General features: G+C 39.1%; 8 protein-coding genes across 12 annotated transcripts; 4 read left to right on the top strand and 4 right to left on the bottom strand.

Moving 5' to 3' along the window:
- Window positions 1–28: 28 nt before the first annotated feature.
- LOC105689824 (mRNA (2'-O-methyladenosine-N(6)-)-methyltransferase) lies at window positions 29–6,960 on the top strand. Of its 2 annotated transcripts, none has more exons than XM_012407145.3 (6): window positions 29–236; window positions 1,041–1,297; window positions 1,393–1,703; window positions 1,830–3,194; window positions 3,313–3,588; window positions 3,734–6,960. In XM_012407145.3, the coding sequence occupies exons 2-6, from the start codon at window positions 1,043–1,045 to the stop codon at window positions 3,756–3,758; spliced, it is 2,232 nt and encodes a 743-aa protein (XP_012262568.2). In that variant the 5' UTR covers window positions 29–236; window positions 1,041–1,042; the 3' UTR covers window positions 3,759–6,960. The 2 variants fall into 2 exon arrangements, with proteins under 2 accessions (XP_012262568.2, XP_012262569.2); XM_012407146.3 differs by having other exon boundaries at window positions 33–236; window positions 1,396–1,703.
- LOC105689826 (2-oxoglutarate and iron-dependent oxygenase JMJD4) lies at window positions 6,959–8,992 on the bottom strand. 2 transcript variants are annotated; one of them, XM_012407148.3, is made up of 4 exons: window positions 8,582–8,992; window positions 8,117–8,414; window positions 7,764–8,034; window positions 6,959–7,692 (listed from the first exon to the last, which is right to left on the bottom strand). In XM_012407148.3, exons 1-4 carry the CDS (start codon window positions 8,814–8,816, stop codon window positions 7,258–7,260), a joined length of 1,239 nt encoding a protein of 412 aa, XP_012262571.2. In that variant the 5' UTR covers window positions 8,817–8,992; the 3' UTR covers window positions 6,959–7,257. The 2 variants fall into 2 exon arrangements, with proteins under 2 accessions (XP_012262571.2, XP_048508549.1); XM_048652592.1 differs by having other exon boundaries at window positions 8,478–8,723.
- Window positions 8,993–9,361: 369 nt separating this feature from the next.
- LOC105689828 (basic salivary proline-rich protein 2-like) lies at window positions 9,362–13,088 on the top strand. Its single transcript, XM_048652577.1, has 5 exons — window positions 9,362–9,650; window positions 9,766–9,842; window positions 9,924–10,005; window positions 10,097–10,307; window positions 11,047–13,088. Exons 1-5 carry the CDS (start codon window positions 9,591–9,593, stop codon window positions 12,675–12,677), a joined length of 2,061 nt encoding a protein of 686 aa, XP_048508534.1. The 5' UTR covers window positions 9,362–9,590; the 3' UTR covers window positions 12,678–13,088.
- On the bottom strand, window positions 12,960–15,632 carry LOC105689825 (protein O-glucosyltransferase 2-like). 2 transcript variants are annotated; one of them, XM_012407147.3, is made up of 7 exons: window positions 15,069–15,632; window positions 14,758–14,969; window positions 14,473–14,684; window positions 14,154–14,398; window positions 13,847–14,084; window positions 13,473–13,772; window positions 12,960–13,384 (listed from the first exon to the last, which is right to left on the bottom strand). In XM_012407147.3, the coding sequence occupies exons 1-7, from the start codon at window positions 15,245–15,247 to the stop codon at window positions 13,256–13,258; spliced, it is 1,515 nt and encodes a 504-aa protein (XP_012262570.2). In that variant the 5' UTR covers window positions 15,248–15,632; the 3' UTR covers window positions 12,960–13,255. The 2 variants fall into 2 exon arrangements, with proteins under 2 accessions (XP_012262570.2, XP_020710254.2); XM_020854595.2 differs by having other exon boundaries at window positions 14,758–14,987; window positions 15,069–15,195.
- A 307-nt stretch (window positions 15,633–15,939) lies between these two features.
- On the top strand, window positions 15,940–16,918 carry LOC105689843 (probable 28S ribosomal protein S25, mitochondrial). The gene is made up of 3 exons (XM_012407170.3): window positions 15,940–16,158; window positions 16,244–16,350; window positions 16,414–16,918. Exons 1-3 carry the CDS (start codon window positions 16,022–16,024, stop codon window positions 16,671–16,673), a joined length of 504 nt encoding a protein of 167 aa, XP_012262593.1. The 5' UTR covers window positions 15,940–16,021; the 3' UTR covers window positions 16,674–16,918.
- Window positions 16,838–18,999, bottom strand: LOC105689841 (probable RNA-binding protein 18). Of its 2 annotated transcripts, none has more exons than XM_048652598.1 (5): window positions 18,805–18,999; window positions 17,983–18,083; window positions 17,625–17,838; window positions 17,464–17,540; window positions 16,838–17,394 (listed from the first exon to the last, which is right to left on the bottom strand). In XM_048652598.1, the coding sequence occupies exons 1-5, from the start codon at window positions 18,826–18,828 to the stop codon at window positions 17,175–17,177; spliced, it is 636 nt and encodes a 211-aa protein (XP_048508555.1). In that variant the 5' UTR covers window positions 18,829–18,999; the 3' UTR covers window positions 16,838–17,174. The 2 variants fall into 2 exon arrangements, with proteins under 2 accessions (XP_048508555.1, XP_012262591.2); XM_012407168.3 differs by lacking the exon at window positions 18,805–18,999 and adding an exon at window positions 18,165–18,593.
- On the top strand, window positions 18,441–19,616 carry LOC105689844 (protein SYS1 homolog). The gene is made up of 2 exons (XM_012407171.3): window positions 18,441–18,766; window positions 18,897–19,616. Exon 2 carries the CDS (start codon window positions 19,013–19,015, stop codon window positions 19,493–19,495), a length of 483 nt encoding a protein of 160 aa, XP_012262594.2. The 5' UTR covers window positions 18,441–18,766; window positions 18,897–19,012; the 3' UTR covers window positions 19,496–19,616.
- A 66-nt stretch (window positions 19,617–19,682) lies between these two features.
- On the bottom strand, window positions 19,683–20,566 carry LOC105689845 (NADH dehydrogenase [ubiquinone] iron-sulfur protein 6, mitochondrial). Its single transcript, XM_012407172.3, has 3 exons — window positions 20,371–20,566; window positions 20,030–20,206; window positions 19,683–19,865 (listed from the first exon to the last, which is right to left on the bottom strand). The coding sequence occupies exons 1-3, from the start codon at window positions 20,503–20,505 to the stop codon at window positions 19,797–19,799; spliced, it is 381 nt and encodes a 126-aa protein (XP_012262595.2). The 5' UTR covers window positions 20,506–20,566; the 3' UTR covers window positions 19,683–19,796.
- Window positions 20,567–21,125: the final 559 nt, after the last annotated feature.

Consider the following 21,125-nt stretch of genomic DNA (forward strand, 5'->3'; position numbering starts at 1 on the left):
ACCGCCAGGGGTAAAAAAAGACAGAAGCAGAAGCAATAATCAGACTCAACAGCCTTTTTATCTCTTTTTATTTCTTCGTAAGCTGTGCCGATCAACTTCCCTTGACGCCGCACTCCGCAGTCAGAGGCAAATGGCGTCGTACGGCTGGATGTTGTCACGTCAATTTATGCATAATTATAAATGAATTTCAACTATTGCGATGGATATTTATTGAATACGAACGAAAAAAGGCTCTGGTAAGTTAATTTAACAGTTGCACATGATTTCGGTATATCCGCGAGCTCATACTCATCTGAATTTCACTCATTTAGTATCGTGTCATTAGTTTGTAAACAAACCCGACACTCCGCAAGTGCTCTGACAGCACTTCATCACGAATCATGGATTTGAACGCGTAACAGGCTGATAAATTTTGTAATAGTTGAATATTTGTCGCAACATGATATTCTATTGCCGTGCATTCTTTCACATGTGACAATTTTCATCACAACTTGGCGGTTTCTTAGACATTTGATATATTGGTGCACAGGTTCACATACTATATGCGTTCTTGTGCTCTGATGATACTACACATTATTATACACCGCGTACAGTGAGGTGTAGAGTGAAAAGCTATGCCTAAGTTGTCATTGAGAATAAACCGGCAGCAAAGTTAGAATTTGCAAGAGACTGGAGAATGGCAGCTCAGCCAAGTGTGTTGAATCTCATGCCCTACACAGACTTGGGAAAATTTATGCGCGTCACTATCTTTGTCTTGTTCTTCCCAAACAGAAGAAACATGACGGAGCTACAGTTTGTGTACAAATTTGTGATTGACTGTTTAGAGTTTAAGTGTTTAGAACATTTGTTCCCATCAGTGCAAAAGAAGATGTCTCCTTAACTTCAGTTTAATACTGTATCTTGTCCAGTTTTTGGGCAAAAGTTCCAAAACTCCATCTACCAAGGTTACTTTTGTTAATAATCTAGATATGGATAAGCTTATAGATTGAGTTTCATGTCTATAAGCAATCATTATATTATACTTTTCAATTTCATTTCAGAGATGAATGAGGTCAGCGGGGGCAAACAAGAAATGGCTAATAACTCGGCTTGGGAGGCATTGGCTGGACAATCTGTGTCCACGCTGCCTCCTATGCATCATCATCAGCTCCTGCAACAGGATACAAGTCCTCCAGTTACACAAGTTATCGTACCCACTCCTGTCAAACTTCAGGCAGCAATATTACCGCCACCTCAGAACATTGTCGATCACTGCCCACCCTTATCTCATGCGCAGCAGACGTCCATTGCTCCACAGGTGATGTTTTGATTGACCACATGAATGCTAACGATATGGTAATGGCTGCGCAATAATATAGCACCCAATTTTTTCATACTAATCTTGTCACTCAGCAGGGCGCCGTACCAGGCGTTTTCACAGAGTCAGAATTATCGCCAGAGCTCCAGCAGCAAGGGTGGAAGAAATTCTGGAGCAAAAGAGAAAATCGGCCGTACTTCTGGAACAAATCAACAGGAGAATCTCTCTGGGTGCCTCCCTTATTGAAACCGCAATTTGACCCCATAACAGATCCACTAGGAATATGTGGAGTACCTCCAGTTGCTGCAAATGGTCCAATAACTCCTGGTACTCCTGCAACAACTCTCAAACGTAGAGCTTCCGAAGAAAATCCTGCTGGTTCAGCAGCAAAAAAATTTATTCTAGCGTACGTAGTATTTGTCTGAATTAGTTTTTTGGTCTTTAATTGATTTCACTCTTGTTCCAATGTAGAAAAATAACTGTCATAACATTACTGTTGTTATTGTTTTCATTAAAATGATTCTTATTGCAGCGGCCCATGGGACTTAGAGATCCCGACTAATGTGATAATTTATGAAAGAGGACCATCAAACTTGCCTCATATTCATCCTGACGTTGAAGCCTTCAGATGTGGATTACTTGCCAAATTACGGCAGTGCTATCAAGAACTGTGCCACACAAGAGAATCTATCGACGCTCCAAAAGATTCCTTCAATCGATGGTTGATGGAGCGGAAAGTGATTGATTGTGGATCTGATCCGCTACTTCCGAGCCAATGTTTTCCTGAAATATCTATGTCCATGTATCGTGAAATAATGAATGACATACCAATAAAACTTGTCAGGCCGAAATTCACTGGCGATGCAAGGAAACAGCTGTCAAGATATGCCGAAGCAGCTAAAAAAATGATGGAATCTAGGGCGGCATCTTCTGACTCTAGAAAGGTCGTCAAATGGAATGCTGACGATACGTTCCAATGGCTAAGAAGAACAATCGGTGCTACGTTTGATGATTTTCAAGACAGATTAGCCCATCTAAAGAGGCAATGTCAACCCCATTTGACAGAGACAGTCAAAGCAAGCGTCGAGGGTATTTGTTTAAAAATTTATCACCTCTCTACGGACTACGCGAGAAAAGTCAAGGAGAAGAACAATCAAATTACGAAAGATAACGGTCTAGGAGACGTCGTACCTTTGGGAGGTCCGGCGAGCACTCAGAGAAAAGTGTGGTGTTATCCGGTACAATTTTCTTTGCCGAGTCCCCGGCTACCCCAAATAGATTACTTACCAGAACGAGAACAAACAATGCTCCGCTATCACGGCGACACAATGGGTATTAACAACACTCATTTAACAAAGCTGGAACATTTGTACAGATATAATTGTTTTGATGATAAAAAATTCGAGATGTTCTTACCCCGTGTTTGGTCTATGCTAAAGCGATATCAAACGTTTCTGGGAATCAACGAGGGCCAAGCTACTCAAATGGCATTGCCAGTCACTGTCTTTGAATGTCTCCAGAGAACTTTTGGTGTCACTTTTGAATGTTTTGCTTCTCCTTTAAATTGCTACTTCAGGCAATATTGTTCAGCGTTTGCGGATACAGATTCCTACTTTGGATCCAGAGGACCCTTCCTAGACTTTAGGCCGGTTAGTGGTTCTTTCCAAGCTAATCCGCCATACTGTGAGGAATTAATGGAAGCCATGGTCAATCATTTCGAGCAATTGCTGGCCGACTCTGCCGAGCCACTATCGTTTGTAGTTTTTCTACCCGAATGGAGAGATCCGGCACCCAACGCACTTCTCAAACTTGAGAGTAGTCACTTTAAACGCAAACAAGTTGTTGTTCCCGCAATGGAACACGAATACAGACACGGATTTCAACACTTTCTCCCCAAGTGAGTGTGACGATGATATGCACGTTGTTTTGTCAGTCTTTAGCAATAATGTGTTGTGAACGTCAATTATACCTCTGTTATTCAGTTAATATTAAGCTAACAAACTTGGCTGTTTCAGGGGTGAAGTAAACATAAGAGCAGCTCATGGAACTCTTGTCGTCTGGCTACAGAATACTGCTGGAAATGCACGCTGGGGGCCTGCTGACGACAGGGTCGAAGCGCTTTTAGAAGCATGGCGACCTGGACGAGAAAGAGAAAGAGACAGACAAGAGCTATTGTCTCCACCAAGACATACTCATCAACCTATTTCTGCAACCCCTATTCCCGTGCCATCTACACCCATCACTCAGATGACCTCACTCCCATCTTTGTCAACTTTGTCAACGCATCCAATGTAAGTAAAAAAAAACCCTTCAAAAACCAAACAAGTTGTGCCAGTGTTGAAATTTCAATTAATACGATTATACAAGTTTGTGTCGAGGTGTTACAAATGGTTTCGTTTTGCACTCCCAATTTACTTGGAATTTTCTTGAATTCAGTTCTGTTTTAGAATCAATTAAATGAAACTTAAATATCCAAAAGGGATATTTATGGTTGGTTGGTTCTGGTGGTGTTTCCTGCAGAGACTCAAATCCTTCTATCAGGGCAGAGTTTTCGTCCCAATATTTGGCTATATGTTGCGTCTAGTTTGATCAGTTCTGATGAATGTCAAATTTGCCTTAGTTTTCATTGAGAAATTTCAATGTCTAAGAAATGTTGGAGCAGAAAAGTCTCGACAATCGTGTGTAGCTCATGGAGAATTTTTTTTCAATTGAAATGACTTTTATGTGACTATCTCGATACATGTATTTATTGCGAATATGTATCACTATTTAATTGAAGTAGTCTCAATATATTGGAAAGTCTGACTGCTTTGCCAAAATGTTAATTGTTCCTAATCATTGCGTCAGACTTTACATAGTATAGGGGGTACAAAATAGTAGATATCCTTGCTGTGCAAGTTGAAGCTATTAAATTTATACAGAGGAACACGATAATTTAAATCAATGTGAGATCTCACAAATCTAACAAATTTATATGTATGTTCTAGGGTGACCCTTAACAGGAGTGATATCGAATTTTCATGCTTCTCGGGGCTTAAAGCTTCCAAATTAATGGAAAAAATTACCTGAACATTCGAGCTCTTAATATCAACTCTACGATAATCCGCTTTTCCGCTCCAAAGTTTCTTATGGAAATGATACGGGGAAAACTTCTCTCGTTTTCTGAGATTTCATAAGTCATTGACGAATATATCAACAATAATGTAAAACACATATTTCTGTAGAAAATTTAACGCTCTACAACGAAGGTCTTTGATGATTTTCCGCTAATTTTACTTTAAGTTATAAAGTGAATAATTTTTGAAATTTCTTTAGAGTTGCATCGAATACAATAGTTCATTAAGGGTAAAAAATAATTTTTTTGTACAACCGTTTATTTCAGAATTTTACTTGACAATATTGATAATTTTGTATAAATTAAACTTTAACCTCGGATAACTTTTGAGCCAGTAGATTTAGCCAAAAATCATGGAAGATCGTTTTGTAGAGCATTGAAATTTGTATAAAAATCTGTAGTTTCCATTATTGTTGGTATATTCGTCAATATCTTATGAAATTTCAAAGAACAAAAAACATTTTTCCCATGTTATTTCTCTAACAAAGTTCGGTGCCAATGCGAACTATCTGAAAGTTGATACAAAGAGCTCAGATATGCAGGGGATTTTTTTAATTTATTTAGGAGCGCTTAAGCCCCTGGTAGTATTAAAATTCAGAAACACCCTTGTTAAGGACCATACTAATATCTTCAAAGTTACAATTTAAATTTCGAACTTACTAGCTATTCGCTTTTGGATTTTTTGTCATCCGTCCTTTTCAATTCCGTTTCAATTGAAGTGTAATTCATTTTTCGTATAAAAAAAAAAGAGCAACTATAGAAGAATGAAGTTGTTAAGTTATTGCATGCCTCGAGAATAAGACCACCTAATATCTATTAAATAATGATATTTTATTTCAATCAGATGATCAATGAATAACGAGGAAAAGTAATATGAAAGAAAGACGCACACAATTCATAGTTTTATGTTCAATTAATGATCGTGCTCAAAGCGCAAATTGACCTTTTACCGTGGTTTCACCCCTTGAAAAGTTGAAAAACAAATCAAAAAATTGATGGTAACTAGAAATCGAACGTACTGCACCTTTCATGTGAAGCATATCTACACAACAGATGATACTAGATGTAGGGGAGGTACAGGTCTCACACCGCAATATACCTATAGGTAAGCGTGATTTAGTCGGGATATAAAAAAGCGCATATCATGGAATTTATACATACATGGTCAAAGTTCGGCAGAAAGGAACGGAGTTGTCATTGATAGATATACTAGAGTAAGCGACTTATCTTATCTCACATGTATGTAAATAATATTTGGATTCAAATGAGAGCAATTGTAGTAAATATCTCGATTTTTCATTTTTTTTCTCAAAAGTTATGGTTCCCAGATTTCACATTGCTCGTAATCACTTGCTTTGTATCCACTACTTTGCCAGAATTCTTTGGATTTGAGTTTTAAAAAGTCCTAACTTCTCTCGTAAATTTTGTACATTTTTATTAGCCAATATACCGTATGCGTATAATTGATATGTATGCAAAATATACATAAATATTCACGTACCCGATGACCGGTGTACATATACCTGTATATCCATATAATTTGAATATGCACACATCAAATAATAATGTATTGTTGCCTATTCAGTTGGTAGTATAATTGGGACAATACATGAAGTTTAAAATTTTAAATGTGGCGTCACATTGTTCAATTTAAGTATAAAGAGAGAGCTCAAGGAAAATAAATCATTAGAAAATGCTTACAGCTGCTCAAATGCTAGACTAGAGCGAGCGACTCAATCTCGTTTCGTTTGGTCTAGTTTCTTTACTCAGAAAAAATATTTGTGCAACAACACACCGGCGTACATTTTAAATTGCACGGCAACTGTTTTCATCCACGCATTGAGTTATAACTAAGTGTAGATGGATCACATCGTTTGTTGAACAAACAAAAAGCCACGTGAATATTGACTTATTGACGCTCATCAGTGCTTGACATCTCCGTTTAATTGCATGCTTCTTCTGTTTCTTTGGCTCACAATCAGTAACTGTGAAAAATAGTCAGATCAGCAGTTGTTGAATGCTGATGGACAGAGTTATCGATTGTCTAGCACTAATTTGATTACTTACATTTCAATGATACAGTTATTGTTGTTATTCTTTGCTGTTCTGGATTTATGATTTTGCTCAGTTACTGTGCGATCCAATCGGTACATTCACCAATCGTTGCTTAAAACTGACGGAGCTCCCACAGTGTGCGATATCAGGAGACTCCGTAGGCCATTAAGAAAACATGTATAAAATCAGTTAACTACTCAATTTGCTGGGCAAAAGTTTACTGATTTTATGTCAACGATTTGTATTCCCTTTACTAATTGACAACACATTTGAGAAATCGTCTTGAAAGCCCTACTCGTATCGAATAATCGTATTTCAACATCGATGAAATTTTACTGTGCAATAGCGAAAGTTATAAGTGAAGAAATTGTGAATATGAATTTATAATAATCAATACACGATTGGTAGTAATAAGGAATGAAATTTTTTAAAATATTTACCATGTCATGGTTAAGAATGTTATATAACTATAAATAAATTTGGTTCATTTGTACAAGTATGGAATTATATATTATTCGATCCTGAATTCTATAAAAGATTGATCGAGGTACAACAATAAATGATATCAACGTTTGTGTTTGATGAGATAAGAACTGTATCCACTATTCTCAAAATTTTAACCACCACAATACACGTAGCTGAGATGTTTCGCCGAACGTTTTACTAATAAGAGCAAAAATCACGACATAAATCGAGAGCTATTCTATCTTTGAAACAGAAGGAAAAACAGAACAACAACTGATCTAAACCTGTATCATTACCTCCCCAGAGTTTCGATTCGACATTAAAATCAATTACTTTCAGGTAAAAGCTGGCCGATTTCGTCAACAAGTGAACTTGCGTCGGCTTTGGGAAATACTAGAGAATGTATACCCTTTTCGTGGACATCATTTATCATGTCTGTTAACACAAGCATAATTTGTTTCAAATCGTAAAGGCAATGATTTCTTCCCAGATGCCACCTTCCAAAACTCAGCATAGGACTCATCTCCTTGATCGATGCAATGCGCTTTTTGGCAAGGAAACATAGAAATTTATAAAATTGTACGTAGTTGATTCCATGGGATGCTTTCAGCATTACTTGACAATGTTCATCCCAGGAATCCATATCGCGGCAATCCTCAATTTCCGACTTCACAGCCAACAACTCCTTTTTTAAGCATGTCCACACATTCCAAATATTACCAGCGTTGATCCAATTGTGATTGATCGAGATGGTGTCTTCCTAATAATACACTTTCATTTAACGAGCGTTCATTTGCTCGCATTGGCCAAAAGAATATTAAGGCAAATTACCAGATTCCAAACTTGATGATGCCAACCGGATGGTACGAATACTATTTCACCTGGACGCTGTATAATCTCAAATTGTTCCACGGTGTTCTCATTACGTTTTGCATGTCGAGTTCCAACGTGCCTATCCATAGAAGTAACGTCATATATCAGTTGCCCGTGTTTATCTCTAAGGCTATCTTCTTTCCCAGGTTTGAATAATATCCAGCGTTTTGTTCCTACAACATTGGCTGACCAGCTGTAAGATGAAAAAACGTCTACGTGGAATGGTGTCCTATAAACATGAAAAGGGATGAGACAATTCTACGATAAGGCTATTTGTGGCAAATATGGTTTTTATTTTGGCATAGCCTTACCAAGTTCCCTTTGGCCCCATATAGACAAACATGTAATCATCGTCCAATCCTTCCTGCTCAGTATAATATTCGTTAAGCCAGTCAGATCCGAAGTACTGAGGCACTTGGTAGATGGGGATGTTGGGATAATTTTTTACACAATGCCAGTCCTTCAGATACAGCAACGGCATGTTGGTTGCATGTCCAGAGTTACGGTAAGCCACCCAATAGTCTATGTAATCGTTCATTGACATATTGTGCTTCATTTGAGAATTATAACTTCTCTTTGTACAATCAGCAACAGGTACGATAGTGGTGCCTGTGGAAATATTTTGTCGGTCATTAAACATTTGTAGTCTGGTCCACGGTAATTTTTTTCAACCTCTTGTAGGTTTTGGTGTCTCATAGTAGTTTGTAATAATTTTTCGAGCATTCATATTTATCATTATTTCTTGATCATGACTGAATCAAGCAAGCAATGCTGACCAAATATTTTTTTCAGGTATTCGAAATTCAGCGTGTTGTTTGTATGCCATTTTTGTCTGCTGGGCCATGAATCCGTGGCATTTTGAATAATGCAGGGAGTGTTGCCCAGTAAATATCTAAAGAAGTATTCATTATAGGAGAGCGAAGAATCGACATATTCGATTACACTGCCCTGGTTTAAAAATTCGACTCTGCAATTTGCATCATTACCACAAATCTCTATGACATTGGTCATATCACTAAACTTTATCCTTTGTTTATCATCTAAGGTACCATACTATTTGGATCATGTCCCAATCGTGTGGACTGCACGACCACAGAATAGAGGGATTAGTACAACCAGAAGCGACAATACGCTATTTTGCTGTTACCGTTTTTCGTGACCTTGAGCGAGTGGCGGCCATGCTTAAGCGAGTATATTAGTACAAGGTGGCCGCCAAACGACAACGCCAGCCATGGATAATGATTTAAATGTTTAAAGCAAGCAATGGGGCACGGGGGGCACAGCGTTAACCGTGTATTTCTGCATTATCGAACCTATTACTGCTGCTATTGAGTAACTATACTTTAGTACGAAGTATATTTACTGAATGTCAAAACCAAACATCCATTCCGCGCGTTTAAGCCGAATATCTCAATATTCCCGGGCGAATAATAACTCTAGAATCATCCGCAAGAGTGAGGACGTTACAAAAGAGTTTCCTAAGCTCTCGTAATCCATGCTTCGACCGTGCTTCGACGATCTCCTGTCCCATATTGCCTATGTCCGTGGTCCCATCCTCTCCCCCAAGCCAATTCACAGGAAATCAAAAGCGTCGAAAGATGGACGCGTTGAACAGGCAACGAACTTGACTATTTTTTGCCTGTTGGCTCAATTATTCACATATCCTACGTATCCGAATCAAGGATCACCGTTGGAAAGAGTATCGCGCATTGTCTTGCTGCAGTTAACTGTGAAATATTCAATATTTGACCTCGTATTTCAGCCCGATACCATCTACCTTTCAAAATGTCAGTCACATTCGCTCAACGAGGTAGACCGCCGCCAAATCCAGCCCAAATACAAAAGGTGAGTACTGTGCAATTTCCGATTATACATCAAGCCATAGTATAGTGTCTTTGATGCGTGCATGGAAGTCGTGGATGGATTCAGAAATCACCAATTCCTAATCAATGATTCACAGATGCTCGATGAGAATAGCCATCTGATTCAGACAATTCAAGAGTACCAGAACAAAGGGAAACCTCAAGAATGCGTTCAGTAAGTTGAATGATGATTATTCTCCAAACTTCTTGTGAAAGATAACCAATTACCAGTATTTCTTCTTTGTCCATTCAATAGGTATCAACAAGTCCTGCACCGGAATTTAGTATACTTGGCATCAATTGCAGATGCAAATCAGAATATACAGGCGTTACTTCCAGTGAGTTTTTTAGCTTTTCAAACCATAAATTGAAGTTCTATCCCGGGTCAAAGTATTATTACATTTCTTGAAATTAATTTCTACATTCTAGCCTCCTCAAGGCATACCCAATGGAGCTCAACATCCAATGATGGGACCCCAAGGCCCCCCAGCTGGTCCTCCTGGAGCAGCTGGACCTGGAACGGAGATACCACCCAATTCACAACAGCCTTTGCCTATGTCAGGATTCAATCAAGCCCAAACAATGCCTCAAGGAGGATATCGTGGCCCTGTTATCCCTGGTCAAGGACCTAACATGAATCGTATGCATCTATTTCAAACAATTTGTGTAACTTCTATGGCTAATCACATCATCTGACCTCGTGTCTATAACATCGAAACAATGAATCAACGAATTCGAATGAAATGGTCACAGAAAATGTTATACTTGGATGGCCACTATTAATATTGCCTTATGTGAGAACTGCTCCTTATCAACCTCTCATCCGCAGCAAGTCTCTTTCAGAATCTAAGTTGATGTTTGTGGGAAAGAGAAAACTATCTTGGCAGTTTGTCTTACAAAGAGCACATTTTTTAAAATGTATACAGAGAAAGGTGGGGCAAAATGAGGTACCCCAAAATTTGGTAGAAACTTTTTTTAAATGATCGACAAGGACTTCAAACATTATTCTGGATAGAATTTTTGTTCATGGTTTCCTTAAGTACCTTGTTTTGCCCCGCCTTCCCCTATTTACAATCATTTCAAGTCGACTACTCAAATCTGAGCTTTCACGGATTATTCAAATGGAAAAGTTAAAGATCGATCAAGCACCCTCAGACTAAACGTTCAAGCTGCATTTGAAGGAAGTCTCTATTTCATTCATTAACTAACGTTTCACTGGATTGGATAGCAAAAATGACATTTTTTGGTTTTCGACTTAACCAGTAAATCTATTTAATCGGGCGATTTATGTGCCAATTTCAATAGTGGGCACGCTGATGTGTTACCAGCCTAAATGACCCTGTTATATGCAAAATACCTCATCATGAATGATTTCACAGGGCCGGCATCGGTACCAGGGCCACAGCAGTACAGAGGTGGACCTCAGGGGTACCCACAACAGCCTAGTCCACAAGCGTATCCAGGGCCTTATTCAAATCAGAATCCGGCAGCTAATTATCAAGGACCTCAGGCTGCCGGATATACGCCAGGGCAGCCCAATCAGTATGCATCGCCTAATTCATCCCAGCAACAAGGCTATCCCGCTGCCAATCAACCAAGCTATGGACCACCCAATACTGGAAATAATTATGGACCGCAACCAGGAGGGTATCCGCCACCTGGAGCAAATCAACCTCCTGCTGGTTATGGTTCCCCACTGCCTAGTCAACTAGGGTATCCTCCACCTAACACTTCCCAGCAAAATTTTCCATCTGGAGCCCAATCCCAACAGCCTGGACAGTATGGCAGCCCCAGCCCTCAGCCGACATATCAACAACCACCATCTCAACCCCCACAAAATACCTACAATTCAACTCAGCCTGGAAATTATCCGCCTCCATCTCCACAAGGGTATCCAAATAATGCTTCTTCTCAAAACTATCCGCCTCCACCAACATCAAGCGCTGCTCAACCGCCGCAATCAGGCCCACAACAGAATGCTGCCCCTCAAACTAGCTATGGAAATCAACCCAATTCTGGTCCTGGTCCCGGTCCAAGCCCATCCCAATACGGTCCTACATCGACTTCCCCGCCATTCAGTACTCCCGCAGCCAGCGGGGTCAGTACCTACGCTCAGAGTAGTCAATCCATTAGCACGCCGTCTGTTGCTTCCACGCAAACATACCCACCCAGTAGCGCCGCTCCAACCTCGCAGGGCGGCGGCAGTAGTGGCTACGCACCACCGGGACCCACTCCCTCTGGATACCCCGTGCATCAACCGCCTCATCAAGGGACACATCCCCCCTCGCACCCACCTCCCCATCAGCCATCCCATCCACCTCCTCATCAGTCGCCTCATCAACCTTCGCATCAGTCTCCTCATCAACAGGCGCATCAGCCATCTTCCCATCAATCCCAGCATCAACCACAGCACCAGCCATCGCAACAAACGCAACAGCAATCTCAAACTTCTCCACAACAACAACAACAACAACAACAACAACAACAACAACAACAACAACAACAACAACAACAGCAGCAGCAGCAGCAGCAGCAACAGCAGCAACAACAACAACAACAACAACAACAACAACAACAACAGCAGCAGCAGCAGCAACAGCAACAGCAGCAGCAGCAGGCACAACAACAGCAGCAGCCACCGAATCTAACTCCGAGTGGCTTCCAACCACCATCAGGACCTCCCCAAGGGCCTCCACCACCTTCCGGGCCGCCGCAACCTTCTAGTGGCTATGGCCCACCTCAGTCGCATCCTGCCACAACGCAAACTTATGTCCCCTCATCCCCTGGTGGACAACCCCAAGTATATTCACCACATCCTGCGCAAGGTGGGCAGCATTATGGGCACCCGCAATACCCACCTCAGGGTTATCCTCCTCCTCCTGGAGGTCAAAGTTATGGGCAATATCCGCCACGGCCACCAGCTGGACACATGCCACCACCGCCTGGCCCACAAGGTCCTCCACCCCCTAATCAATATGCAGGATACGGTTACCAGCCTCCGCCTCAATAATAATCAGACTGCTCATTCCCCGATATGGTCTCCTTGATTACTTGTGTCGAATATCTTTGAACGGTTATCATAAAAGGCAATTTGTAGCACATTTGTGGAGTGTACGTCTCAACTTATCACATCATTTGTACATATGTAATAAACTTTCTTTCCAGTTGAAAGGCAATTTACCAAAATTGACCTGATTCGCAGGGTTGAAAATAACGCAGTTCATCAATCATGATAATACTAAGTAATCGGAGCAGGTTGCACATGGATCATAACAAAAGCCACTGATGCCAATCATGGTTTAACGTACGCTATGTATAGTGTGATTAATATCCAATTTCATGTAGTACAGTGTGAAAAAAACTATACTATTCTCAATTTGTAGCAATTAAATTCTTAATAAAACATAAAAGAAAAAAGTAAGCCATATCTATGTACATCAGTACCTCACGATAATTGTATTGCTTCGAGCAATTTTCAGTCTTTGTTCAGCAGCAAGGTATGCCTAGATTTCAGAGGTGGGTATCAAATTGGAAAACTTGTCAGCCAATGGACTTGTGAAAATTCTGATCGGAAGATGCTCACCCATGTTAGAGTTCTTCTCTAACTCTCTTACCATTGCTGTCAGAAGGTCGGCATTTGCAGGAATTTTGGGGTTGCGGGACCTCCTCCATGCCATCAAGTACAACCACCTTATTTTTCAACCTGCTACTCCATTCCTGTGATTTGGCAATCGCAATAAATAATAATAAGAAAAGCGTGTCCAATACCAATATCTGTAGAAAGCATGAAGGTTAGTGCTTTTACCTTGATTAGAATGGCGTGGTAACAAAATATGTTTTGAGGCATCAAGTTTTCTCTAGCAAAGAATTGGCCAGCCCGGGATATCTTGTACGCTACATCATCATGTTTCTTGGCCCATCTGATCTTCTCTACAATATCTGTTAGATCACGTTTAATAGGAATGTAATGACCATAAGGCTTGAGCTGCTTGTAGAAGAATTCGTAGTATTTAGACTCCTGCTTGAATACCAATGAATCTCCGGCCAGAAGATAAGGGAATCTATAAGATGCTACGGTGCCGTCAATATTCAACTGATATTTATACTGGAATCAAGAAATAAATATTAAAGTCTAGTTACGACATAATGTTCTTAGTTTGCACAAAAAAAACATCTCACATCAAAGAAGTTAAATAAAGACGTGTGATTCTGTTTCGGTCCATACTTATCCATTTCACTTTTGAAGAAAAAAAAATTTGTTATGGATGCATTGATCAAATCGGGATATTTTCGCGAGATGTCTATCAAATCTAAGCGTTCTCTGCAGGAGTCACGTCCTCGCCAAAAGAGCTTTTCTATTTTACTACTCCATGATAACTTGGTATTTCCTTGAACAGATAGCGTGTCTAACATGACCCTGTGGTTTATAAAAGATGATTAGCCATAATTTTAGATATCTGCAAGGTTTGGGAATAATTTGCCGCACCTTCCCATATTTTCGAGCGATGATTCTGTGATATCATAAGTGGGCATCACAATGTCTTTAGTATCATCGGAGCCACACCAAGAGAATATGGGATATACTGTCGCGGTGTTTGAAACTAGAGGCCAATCTCCCAAGTTGACGAACAATTCTATGTCCGGTAGTCTGACTTTTCGTGCCAGAGACAGTAAAATGGCATCCATGAATATCTTGAATCCCACGTGCTGTCCATAGCAGTATCTGTAGACCTGTGGTGAACAGACAAGACAGGGATAGAGTAACAGTCAACTTGAAGTCACTTTTTTCCTTTCAGACTACCCACCTTATTTGATCGGATGATATAGTGACAAATACTGACACTGTTTGGGTGGTTAAATTCTTTGATAATATCATTCCGAATAATGTTGAAATCTATGTTTGTGAATGGCTCAAGATCCGACTGTATTTGACTATAATTTTGTGGACATTTGTAACTCTCTAACCAGTCGGATAGATTTTCATATGGACAATAACATTCTTCCTCATATACTGGACCTAAAAAGCATACCGATGTTAATTGAATGTGTGCTTGCAGAAACGAGAGCCACATATTTAAATGAATTCTTACCCTTAAAAAATAATGGTGACATTGGCAAATGTTCATTTTTCACTTTGATAACAATTTCAAGATTGACACATGTTTCATAGAGTCTGTAACGAATAATGAAACTTCCGTCCTTCCGATTCAAAATTTGTTTCCAGATGCGACATGGACTTCCAACAAGTGTTTGTCCTACCATCAACACTGATATAATTCCTTCTTCAGCAGACACAGCGATGCTGAAATAAATTCACTGTCTGTTTTAGAAATCATAAAGAACAAAGATGAGAATTCATCTAAACAGTGAACAAACTTTTACACTTGTACAATGAACTAACTTTTGTTCGTTTTTATCCCGCAATTGTAGAAATATGTAACGAGCACGCATCACAATTGCTTGTGGATGTAGACCAGGCCCCCAAACAAGAGTCTTCGAAGGAATAATCTCATCAATGTCATTTTTTGTCATAAGTACTTCTCGACAGAGGCAGTAAAAGATAAAGTAACAGTACTTCATCTTATCGTTGAGGATTCTCTCCTGTATCCCTATACATACATATACTTCCTTGCCTGTGTCCAAATGTTTAAGTGTGTAACGTCTGTGACGATTTGGAAGAGGATAGCGGAGGTTGCGCGTATACCAGAGATTAGTAGTTATAGGTCATCTGCAAACTTATTTAGAGCATACATAGTATAGTACTACCTACATTCGGATATTCTCTTCGCAATTACGAAAAAAACTAAAACTGACATTTCTCAATGAGCTGGACTGCTCGAGATGTGAAACACATGTGAAAACTAGCCCTGCGCACGTTACTTTTGTCGGATCTTGCCCCGAAGGGGGGGGGAGAGAGATTGTTGACCATACGTAGAGTCTCTCGATATAGTCGAAGAGCAAAATGAGCAAATTTTATACGCCGCCTAGAAAAAAAGTTTAAATTACATAAGTTAGTTTCGTGAAAATATCATTTTATTTTTATGCTCGCATGAAATATAATAAAAACATATAAGTATGTAAAATCTTCCGTTTATTTATTTTATTACCAATAAAAAAAAATATTTCATATGATCTCATTTTTATCTTGGTTTGAAAGGTTTGAAATTTAGCGGGGAAAGAGAGAGTGGGAGAAATTCTTAAGGATCCAACCCGATAGCTAGCACTGAAACACATACACGCAATTCAACATTGGGGTCTTATGGCAGCTTCCACTCTATCCTATACTTTTTGGTCCATGGTACGGATCAATGTTGCGGATTTCGAGGTTATTGAGTTATAACATAATCTTTGAAAATGCCTTTTATGAAAGGGCCTGCACCGATCAGAAGGACCTTAAAATTTCTACAGGCCGGTAGACTAGTCTTGAAAGATAAAATAAAAATATTTTCTTTGAACTATAATACTGCAGGCAAAAATCACATTGGTGCCAGGTACTTGTATTGAAATAAAAAGTACCAATTACTTTAGATTTGTCTTAAGGGAAGGATACTGAATATTTCATGAATTTATCCGTAGGGACTTCGTGTTCTGGTGTCTACCTCAACTGCAGTACAAAAATCCACAAGTTCAAGTCATCACGTTCAAAAACTTGACACCAACCCCATTTATCAAATGCTATTACGGTGAGTATTTGTCATTGTTGCATGTATAAGACATAAGCATTGACAAAATCGAAAATCTTTCAGATGATGGCAGACACATGCTTATAGATATTGACAATAAGCCTAAAGATGAAGTGTTGGAGCATCTGATATCAGTTATCGGAAAATCAGATGCCGTTTTAGCCCATGAAGCTGTACTTGCAGAAAAAAAAGACAATCCTGCTAATTTTGGCATAGGATGTGAAAAAAGTTGCATTTGTGAAATTCCTGGACAACTTCCATGTCCAGGACTTGTTCCTTTACCTAACATGATGCGAGGAAAATTTAAGCATGCCACTGAATAACTGGCTCCTATTTGTCCTACAAAAGTTCTTAAGTTTTTCCACTAGCATTTGTGTGTGAAAAATTCTGCTCTTTGTTTCAAATCAATATGCAGTAGAAAATTGTACATGAATTGAGAGAACTTAGCCTTAGAATACAACTCAAAAAAATCAATTGAAACATAGCATTTGATGTACATATATATTATCAAAAATGTTATAATACAATGTAGGAAAATATATGTACGTGTGATATATACTGGACAAAAGTGTCAACGATTAAAGAAAATACCTGTACTTCGATAACGCCTGTTAGTACAGTTGAATTTGTAGGAATCATTTTAAGCTTAAGAGCTATTTCGAAATGATAATCAACGATCCGTGGGTTTATGAATGGGACACTGCAAACGCGAAAAATAAATAAATGAGTGATCAGTGTGTTGAATTGATATGAATTATAATGGTTCTTCGATCAAACTACTTAATTATAGCAATGCAAAATTGACAATCTTCTTCAAAGAACGACTATCTTCTTGGTCTAGATCGATTGTAGGGTTTGTTGCTCTGGTACCGAGCACCCCTATGATTGTGGCATCTGTTGGAGGTGGACGGTTTCACAGATTCAGGTCTCTGGTATTGCTGAACTATCGATGCGCCAACCAATGGCTTATTGAGCTCAAATTCCTCCTCAGACTCGTTCATCATCTTCAGTTTAGCTTCGATTGCCTGTATCGCGGTTTCTCGACTGCAAAGAATCAACACTATCAGAAGCAGAGCGCAGATTTCGTCTGCTATGTAAATATTCACCACTCACCTGACTTTTTTATTTTCTTTCTTAGCCCCTGCCAATGCAGGGATATCAATCTTGGGTCTTGGCTTATCCATGTCACTCTGAAATTAAATAGAATGCAAAACAAACTCATACTTTGCCGAATCTGGAATAGGGCTATCATTCCCATTATTTGTAAATGATACCTCGTTCACACTATGTGCCCATCTTACAACAATGGTCTTAGCCCCAATCTTGACATTATGAAGTGCGTGCTTTGCCCTCACTGCATCACAGCTAGTCTCATAGGTTACAAATGCATATCCTCTGGGCTGGCCAGCTTGTGGCCCCGAACGGTGAAATAGCAGGTCGAACTTTTCGATTTTTCCATGGTTTTGAACGAGTTTCAGAAGTTGGTACCGGTTGGCAAACAAAAAGTTAATTATTCTAGATCATTCATTACTTACAATGAAGCAATCATTATTAATCTCAAAAATTTTTTTATCAACCTAACAACAATTGGTGAAAGCCAGTGAAGAACGAAATCGGTGTTTTGATACTTACTCATTAATTCTTAGATCCAAATTTCCCACCCATAGTCTTCGGTCCTCCAGATTGTTTGATTTCGCGGAATCCAAGGGGAGAGCAGAAATCTGAAGGTTGGACTGAAATTCGAAACTAGGTATCAGATTACATATTGATGAATTAACCCCATTGTTCCAAAAAATTATTTACGTCAAATTCACCTCCATGGCGGTCGTTAGGGGATTCTTGAAAATCGGATTGACACTTTTGATGAAACCGATTTAGAACACTATGATCATTTCTTCAAATTACAGTCTATACAAACTATCTTCGAAAAATCATTGTTTACCATGGAAAAGTTTTCTGTATGCAGACACTAAAGATCGGAAAATAATGGAAACAAAAAAGAGAAACTACATGCGACTGATGACGAGACATCAAACGCCACTATACGGTATTCACTGATCTCTACAGTCTACGGAAGCCCGGTGGGGACATCTGACTGACTCTGTGTGTCGGCGTTGCTAGATGCATCAGACCCGATGGGCTCGCCCTAAATACCGCCCTATAAATACCCACCCCTGATGTTTTCATCAGTGTTAGCCATAGGTGTTATCATAACCTATTATTCTAACTGATAAGAGCAACGATTTCAAGTCTGAATTCGTTAGACGGTACATGATTCGTGAACTTATAATCTGATTTAAATTGACAGAGTGAGAGTGCAGGAAATTTATTAATTTATCAGGCAGCGTGATTGAATGTGAAATCTATCGTAACATTGTACTATCAGAAGAACGTTCGTTGATAGCTTTGTGTACAGGTTAGTAAGAGTGATCATGAAATGAATTGAAATACGACCTGAAGAATCGTATAGACTGTCATACGATCTCATTGTCCAACTACTTTAAGTGCACACAGTGAAATTTCTTTATTCTTCTTGTTCTTTACAGCTGAAAGACGTACTACTTCACATGAAAAAGTATAAGTGATGAAATTCAACAATCGTGTTACATAGTATTACTAACTTCATGCTGCCAAAAAAAGTTTCCAATTACAATAGATCAAGATGCATAATATATCTGGACAGTTCCGGAAGACAACTTGGGATCCTATCTTAATAATTGCCCAAATAGTTGCTGTTCAAAGCACAATGTATGTTTGCTTGGGAATCTGGATATCGATTGTTGTATCACTCCTCGGATCAACAAAATCTCTTGATTATGCATTTCAATATAGTGAAATTCACGTTCGTGACTTTGGGGGAAAAATGATGATCACAATATTTGTGCTTAACGCGTTAATAGGGGCTCTAGCTCTATGGTGGATTGTTCAAAGAACTAAACAGTGTATGGACTTTGCATGTACAGCGCATTTAATCCACCTGTTTTGCTGTTGGGGTTACAACTGCAGTTTCCCAACAACTTTCAGCTGGTGGTGTTTGAATATTGTTTCTGTAAGCATAATGTGTGTTTGCGGAGAATTTTTGTGCTTAAGAACGGAACTCCAAGCAATTCCATTGGGAATGAACACCCAAAAAACAGCTTTGTAAAAATTAGTTAATACCTTACAAGTATTTTAATCTACCTGACTTATTGATAATAGAAAAAACTATTCAAGTGTTGTAGATTAATTTTTAAGATTTAAAAAAAATAACCAGAAAAAACAAAACAGATGACGTATATCCTTATTTATCCTGGAATCAGCAGTTTTTGGGTTTCAGATAAAATATGTCTATATTGTGCTTTTACATCTTATATTTCACGTGCCTATATAATAATAGTGACAAAACTGACAGTTGATGTCAGTTACATTTGTTATACTATGATTTTTAGGGTCTCAAAGAATATTGCTTAGTGGTGGATATCTTCCTTGAAGAATCTGAGGCCACAGTACCCGCAGGCGTGTGCCCCAGGCTTATCCTACAAAATGGGAAGAAGATAAGTATTTAATTTGATAAACGGATTAAATTTTCTAGCAGTGGATGGTTATTGTTTACATAACTTTACTGTTCAGTGGACAAATTATGAATTTTTGTCTTTTACGCAATAAAGATTCCTCTGACAGTCATTAAAATTTTTCTTACCAGATTTATATAGACTTTAGGATGGCCGGTGGGCCCACCACCTCCGTCACAGGCAATAACCCTTTTATCTGTTTGAGTAGGAGGAACCTCAGCTATTAAGTCGATTGCCCAGTTGGGATTCACATGCTTTGGTTTGTCCACAAACCTGACCAGCCTATAATCATCTTTATCCCATTTCTAGAATGATAACTGCGAATTAATTTCTTATTTTATCGCAAAACGTAGATACAATGAACTTTTGACTAAGCAGAACTTCAACATTACGCTCAAATTTCATAGTCAACATAGCCTCAAATTTACGTAATACTTTCAAATTTGAAAAACTTGTAATTAGTAATAACCTGGCCAGTGTGAGTTTCTTTTTCAACCGACTCCCAAGAAGATTTATTCCTTATCCCAGTAGTCAAAGTTGATAGATTTATCTTGTAAAAGTTCGTATGATTTGCAAGCAGACAGACGATTTTTTTGTTCGCCATGATTGACTATTTGCTTTGAAGGTAGCTGCAGGTCACTGCATTGATCACGTCAATACACCCACTACCACGCTACCGAGGGCTCCGAAACCCGTCGATAGGATAACGATACTTTCTAGCGACAAACGTCGATAACTTGCACGTACAGAATCGCTCCGTACGTATGTATGTATGTACGTACATACATACGTACAGCAATGAGCATGCAACCATAGATATCGTTTTGATCTTCTTTCTCGCAAACCGAAAGGGAGCAATTAGCGAAAATAGCGGAGCAACTAGAGAGCAAAAATTCGCTGGAATTTTTTTTATTCGAAAATTTCGTGATCGCAGGTCAACTTAACCGTTCACGGGCCCAAGTGTTTACACAAACGGAATAGTGAACACCTACCTTTTCGATCATCGGAAATGATATTCCGACGTGAAGTGCCCTGCTAATGCTGAGTGTTGCTAATTGGAATTTACAAATACCCACTATCATTTGGCGGCTGGCCTAATTTTATGATATGCTGACGTATGTACTTAAAAATTTATAAATTTCACAGAATACAATCAAAAAACAAAGCACCAGAAGTTATGGCAAATGTTGTTGTGATATCAGCTGCACTAGTAGCTAGTTGTAT

This window comes from Athalia rosae, chromosome 3 (assembly GCF_917208135.1).
Source record: "Athalia rosae chromosome 3, iyAthRosa1.1, whole genome shotgun sequence".
Taxonomy (NCBI): domain Eukaryota; kingdom Metazoa; phylum Arthropoda; class Insecta; order Hymenoptera; family Athaliidae; genus Athalia; species Athalia rosae.

Coding starts and splice junctions, on each gene's coding strand:
- LOC105689841 (XM_048652598.1), bottom strand. CDS start 18,828: ATGACAGTCTATACGATTCTTCAG. Junction 18,084..18,804: donor CAGTCTATACGATTCTTCAG/GTCGTATTTCAA, acceptor TTCGAATTTCAG/TCCAACCTTCAGATTTCTGC. Junction 17,395..17,463: donor AAAGAAAATAAAAAAGTCAG/GTGAGTGGTGAA, acceptor GATTCTTTGCAG/TCGAGAAACCGCGATACAGG.
- LOC105689845 (XM_012407172.3), bottom strand. CDS start 20,505: ATGGCGAACAAAAAAATCGTCTGTCTGCTTGCAAATCATACGAACTTT. Junction 20,207..20,370: donor AAGAAACTCACACTGGCCAG/GTTATTACTAAT, acceptor TTATCATTCTAG/AAATGGGATAAAGATGATTA. Junction 19,866..20,029: donor CTAAAGTCTATATAAATCTG/GTAAGAAAAATT, acceptor CCCATTTTGTAG/GATAAGCCTGGGGCACACGC.
- LOC105689843 (XM_012407170.3), top strand. CDS start 16,022: ATGCCTTTTATGAAAGGGCCTGCACCGATCAGAAGGACCTTAAAATTT. Junction 16,159..16,243: donor AAAAATCACATTGGTGCCAG/GTACTTGTATTG, acceptor ATTTATCCGTAG/GGACTTCGTGTTCTGGTGTC. Junction 16,351..16,413: donor ATTTATCAAATGCTATTACG/GTGAGTATTTGT, acceptor AAAATCTTTCAG/ATGATGGCAGACACATGCTT.
- LOC105689844 (XM_012407171.3), top strand. CDS start 19,013: ATGCATAATATATCTGGACAGTTCCGGAAGACAACTTGGGATCCTATC.
- LOC105689828 (XM_048652577.1), top strand. CDS start 9,591: ATGTCAGTCACATTCGCTCAACGAGGTAGACCGCCGCCAAATCCAGCC. Junction 9,651..9,765: donor ATCCAGCCCAAATACAAAAG/GTGAGTACTGTG, acceptor AATGATTCACAG/ATGCTCGATGAGAATAGCCA. Junction 10,308..11,046: donor TCAAGGACCTAACATGAATC/GTATGCATCTAT, acceptor ATGATTTCACAG/GGCCGGCATCGGTACCAGGG.
- LOC105689825 (XM_012407147.3), bottom strand. CDS start 15,247: ATGAAGTACTGTTACTTTATCTTTTACTGCCTCTGTCGAGAAGTACTT. Junction 14,970..15,068: donor CGGGATAAAAACGAACAAAA/GTTAGTTCATTG, acceptor AATTTATTTCAG/CATCGCTGTGTCTGCTGAAG. Junction 14,685..14,757: donor GTCACCATTATTTTTTAAGG/GTAAGAATTCAT, acceptor TATGCTTTTTAG/GTCCAGTATATGAGGAAGAA.
- LOC105689824 (XM_012407145.3), top strand. CDS start 1,043: ATGAATGAGGTCAGCGGGGGCAAACAAGAAATGGCTAATAACTCGGCT. Junction 1,298..1,392: donor AGACGTCCATTGCTCCACAG/GTGATGTTTTGA, acceptor CTTGTCACTCAG/CAGGGCGCCGTACCAGGCGT. Junction 3,589..3,733: donor ACTTTGTCAACGCATCCAAT/GTAAGTAAAAAA, acceptor TCTTGAATTCAG/TTCTGTTTTAGAATCAATTA.
- LOC105689826 (XM_012407148.3), bottom strand. CDS start 8,816: ATGACCAATGTCATAGAGATTTGTGGTAATGATGCAAATTGCAGAGTC. Junction 8,415..8,581: donor ATACCTGAAAAAAATATTTG/GTCAGCATTGCT, acceptor ATATTTCCACAG/GCACCACTATCGTACCTGTT. Junction 7,693..7,763: donor ATCATCAAGTTTGGAATCTG/GTAATTTGCCTT, acceptor GTGTATTATTAG/GAAGACACCATCTCGATCAA.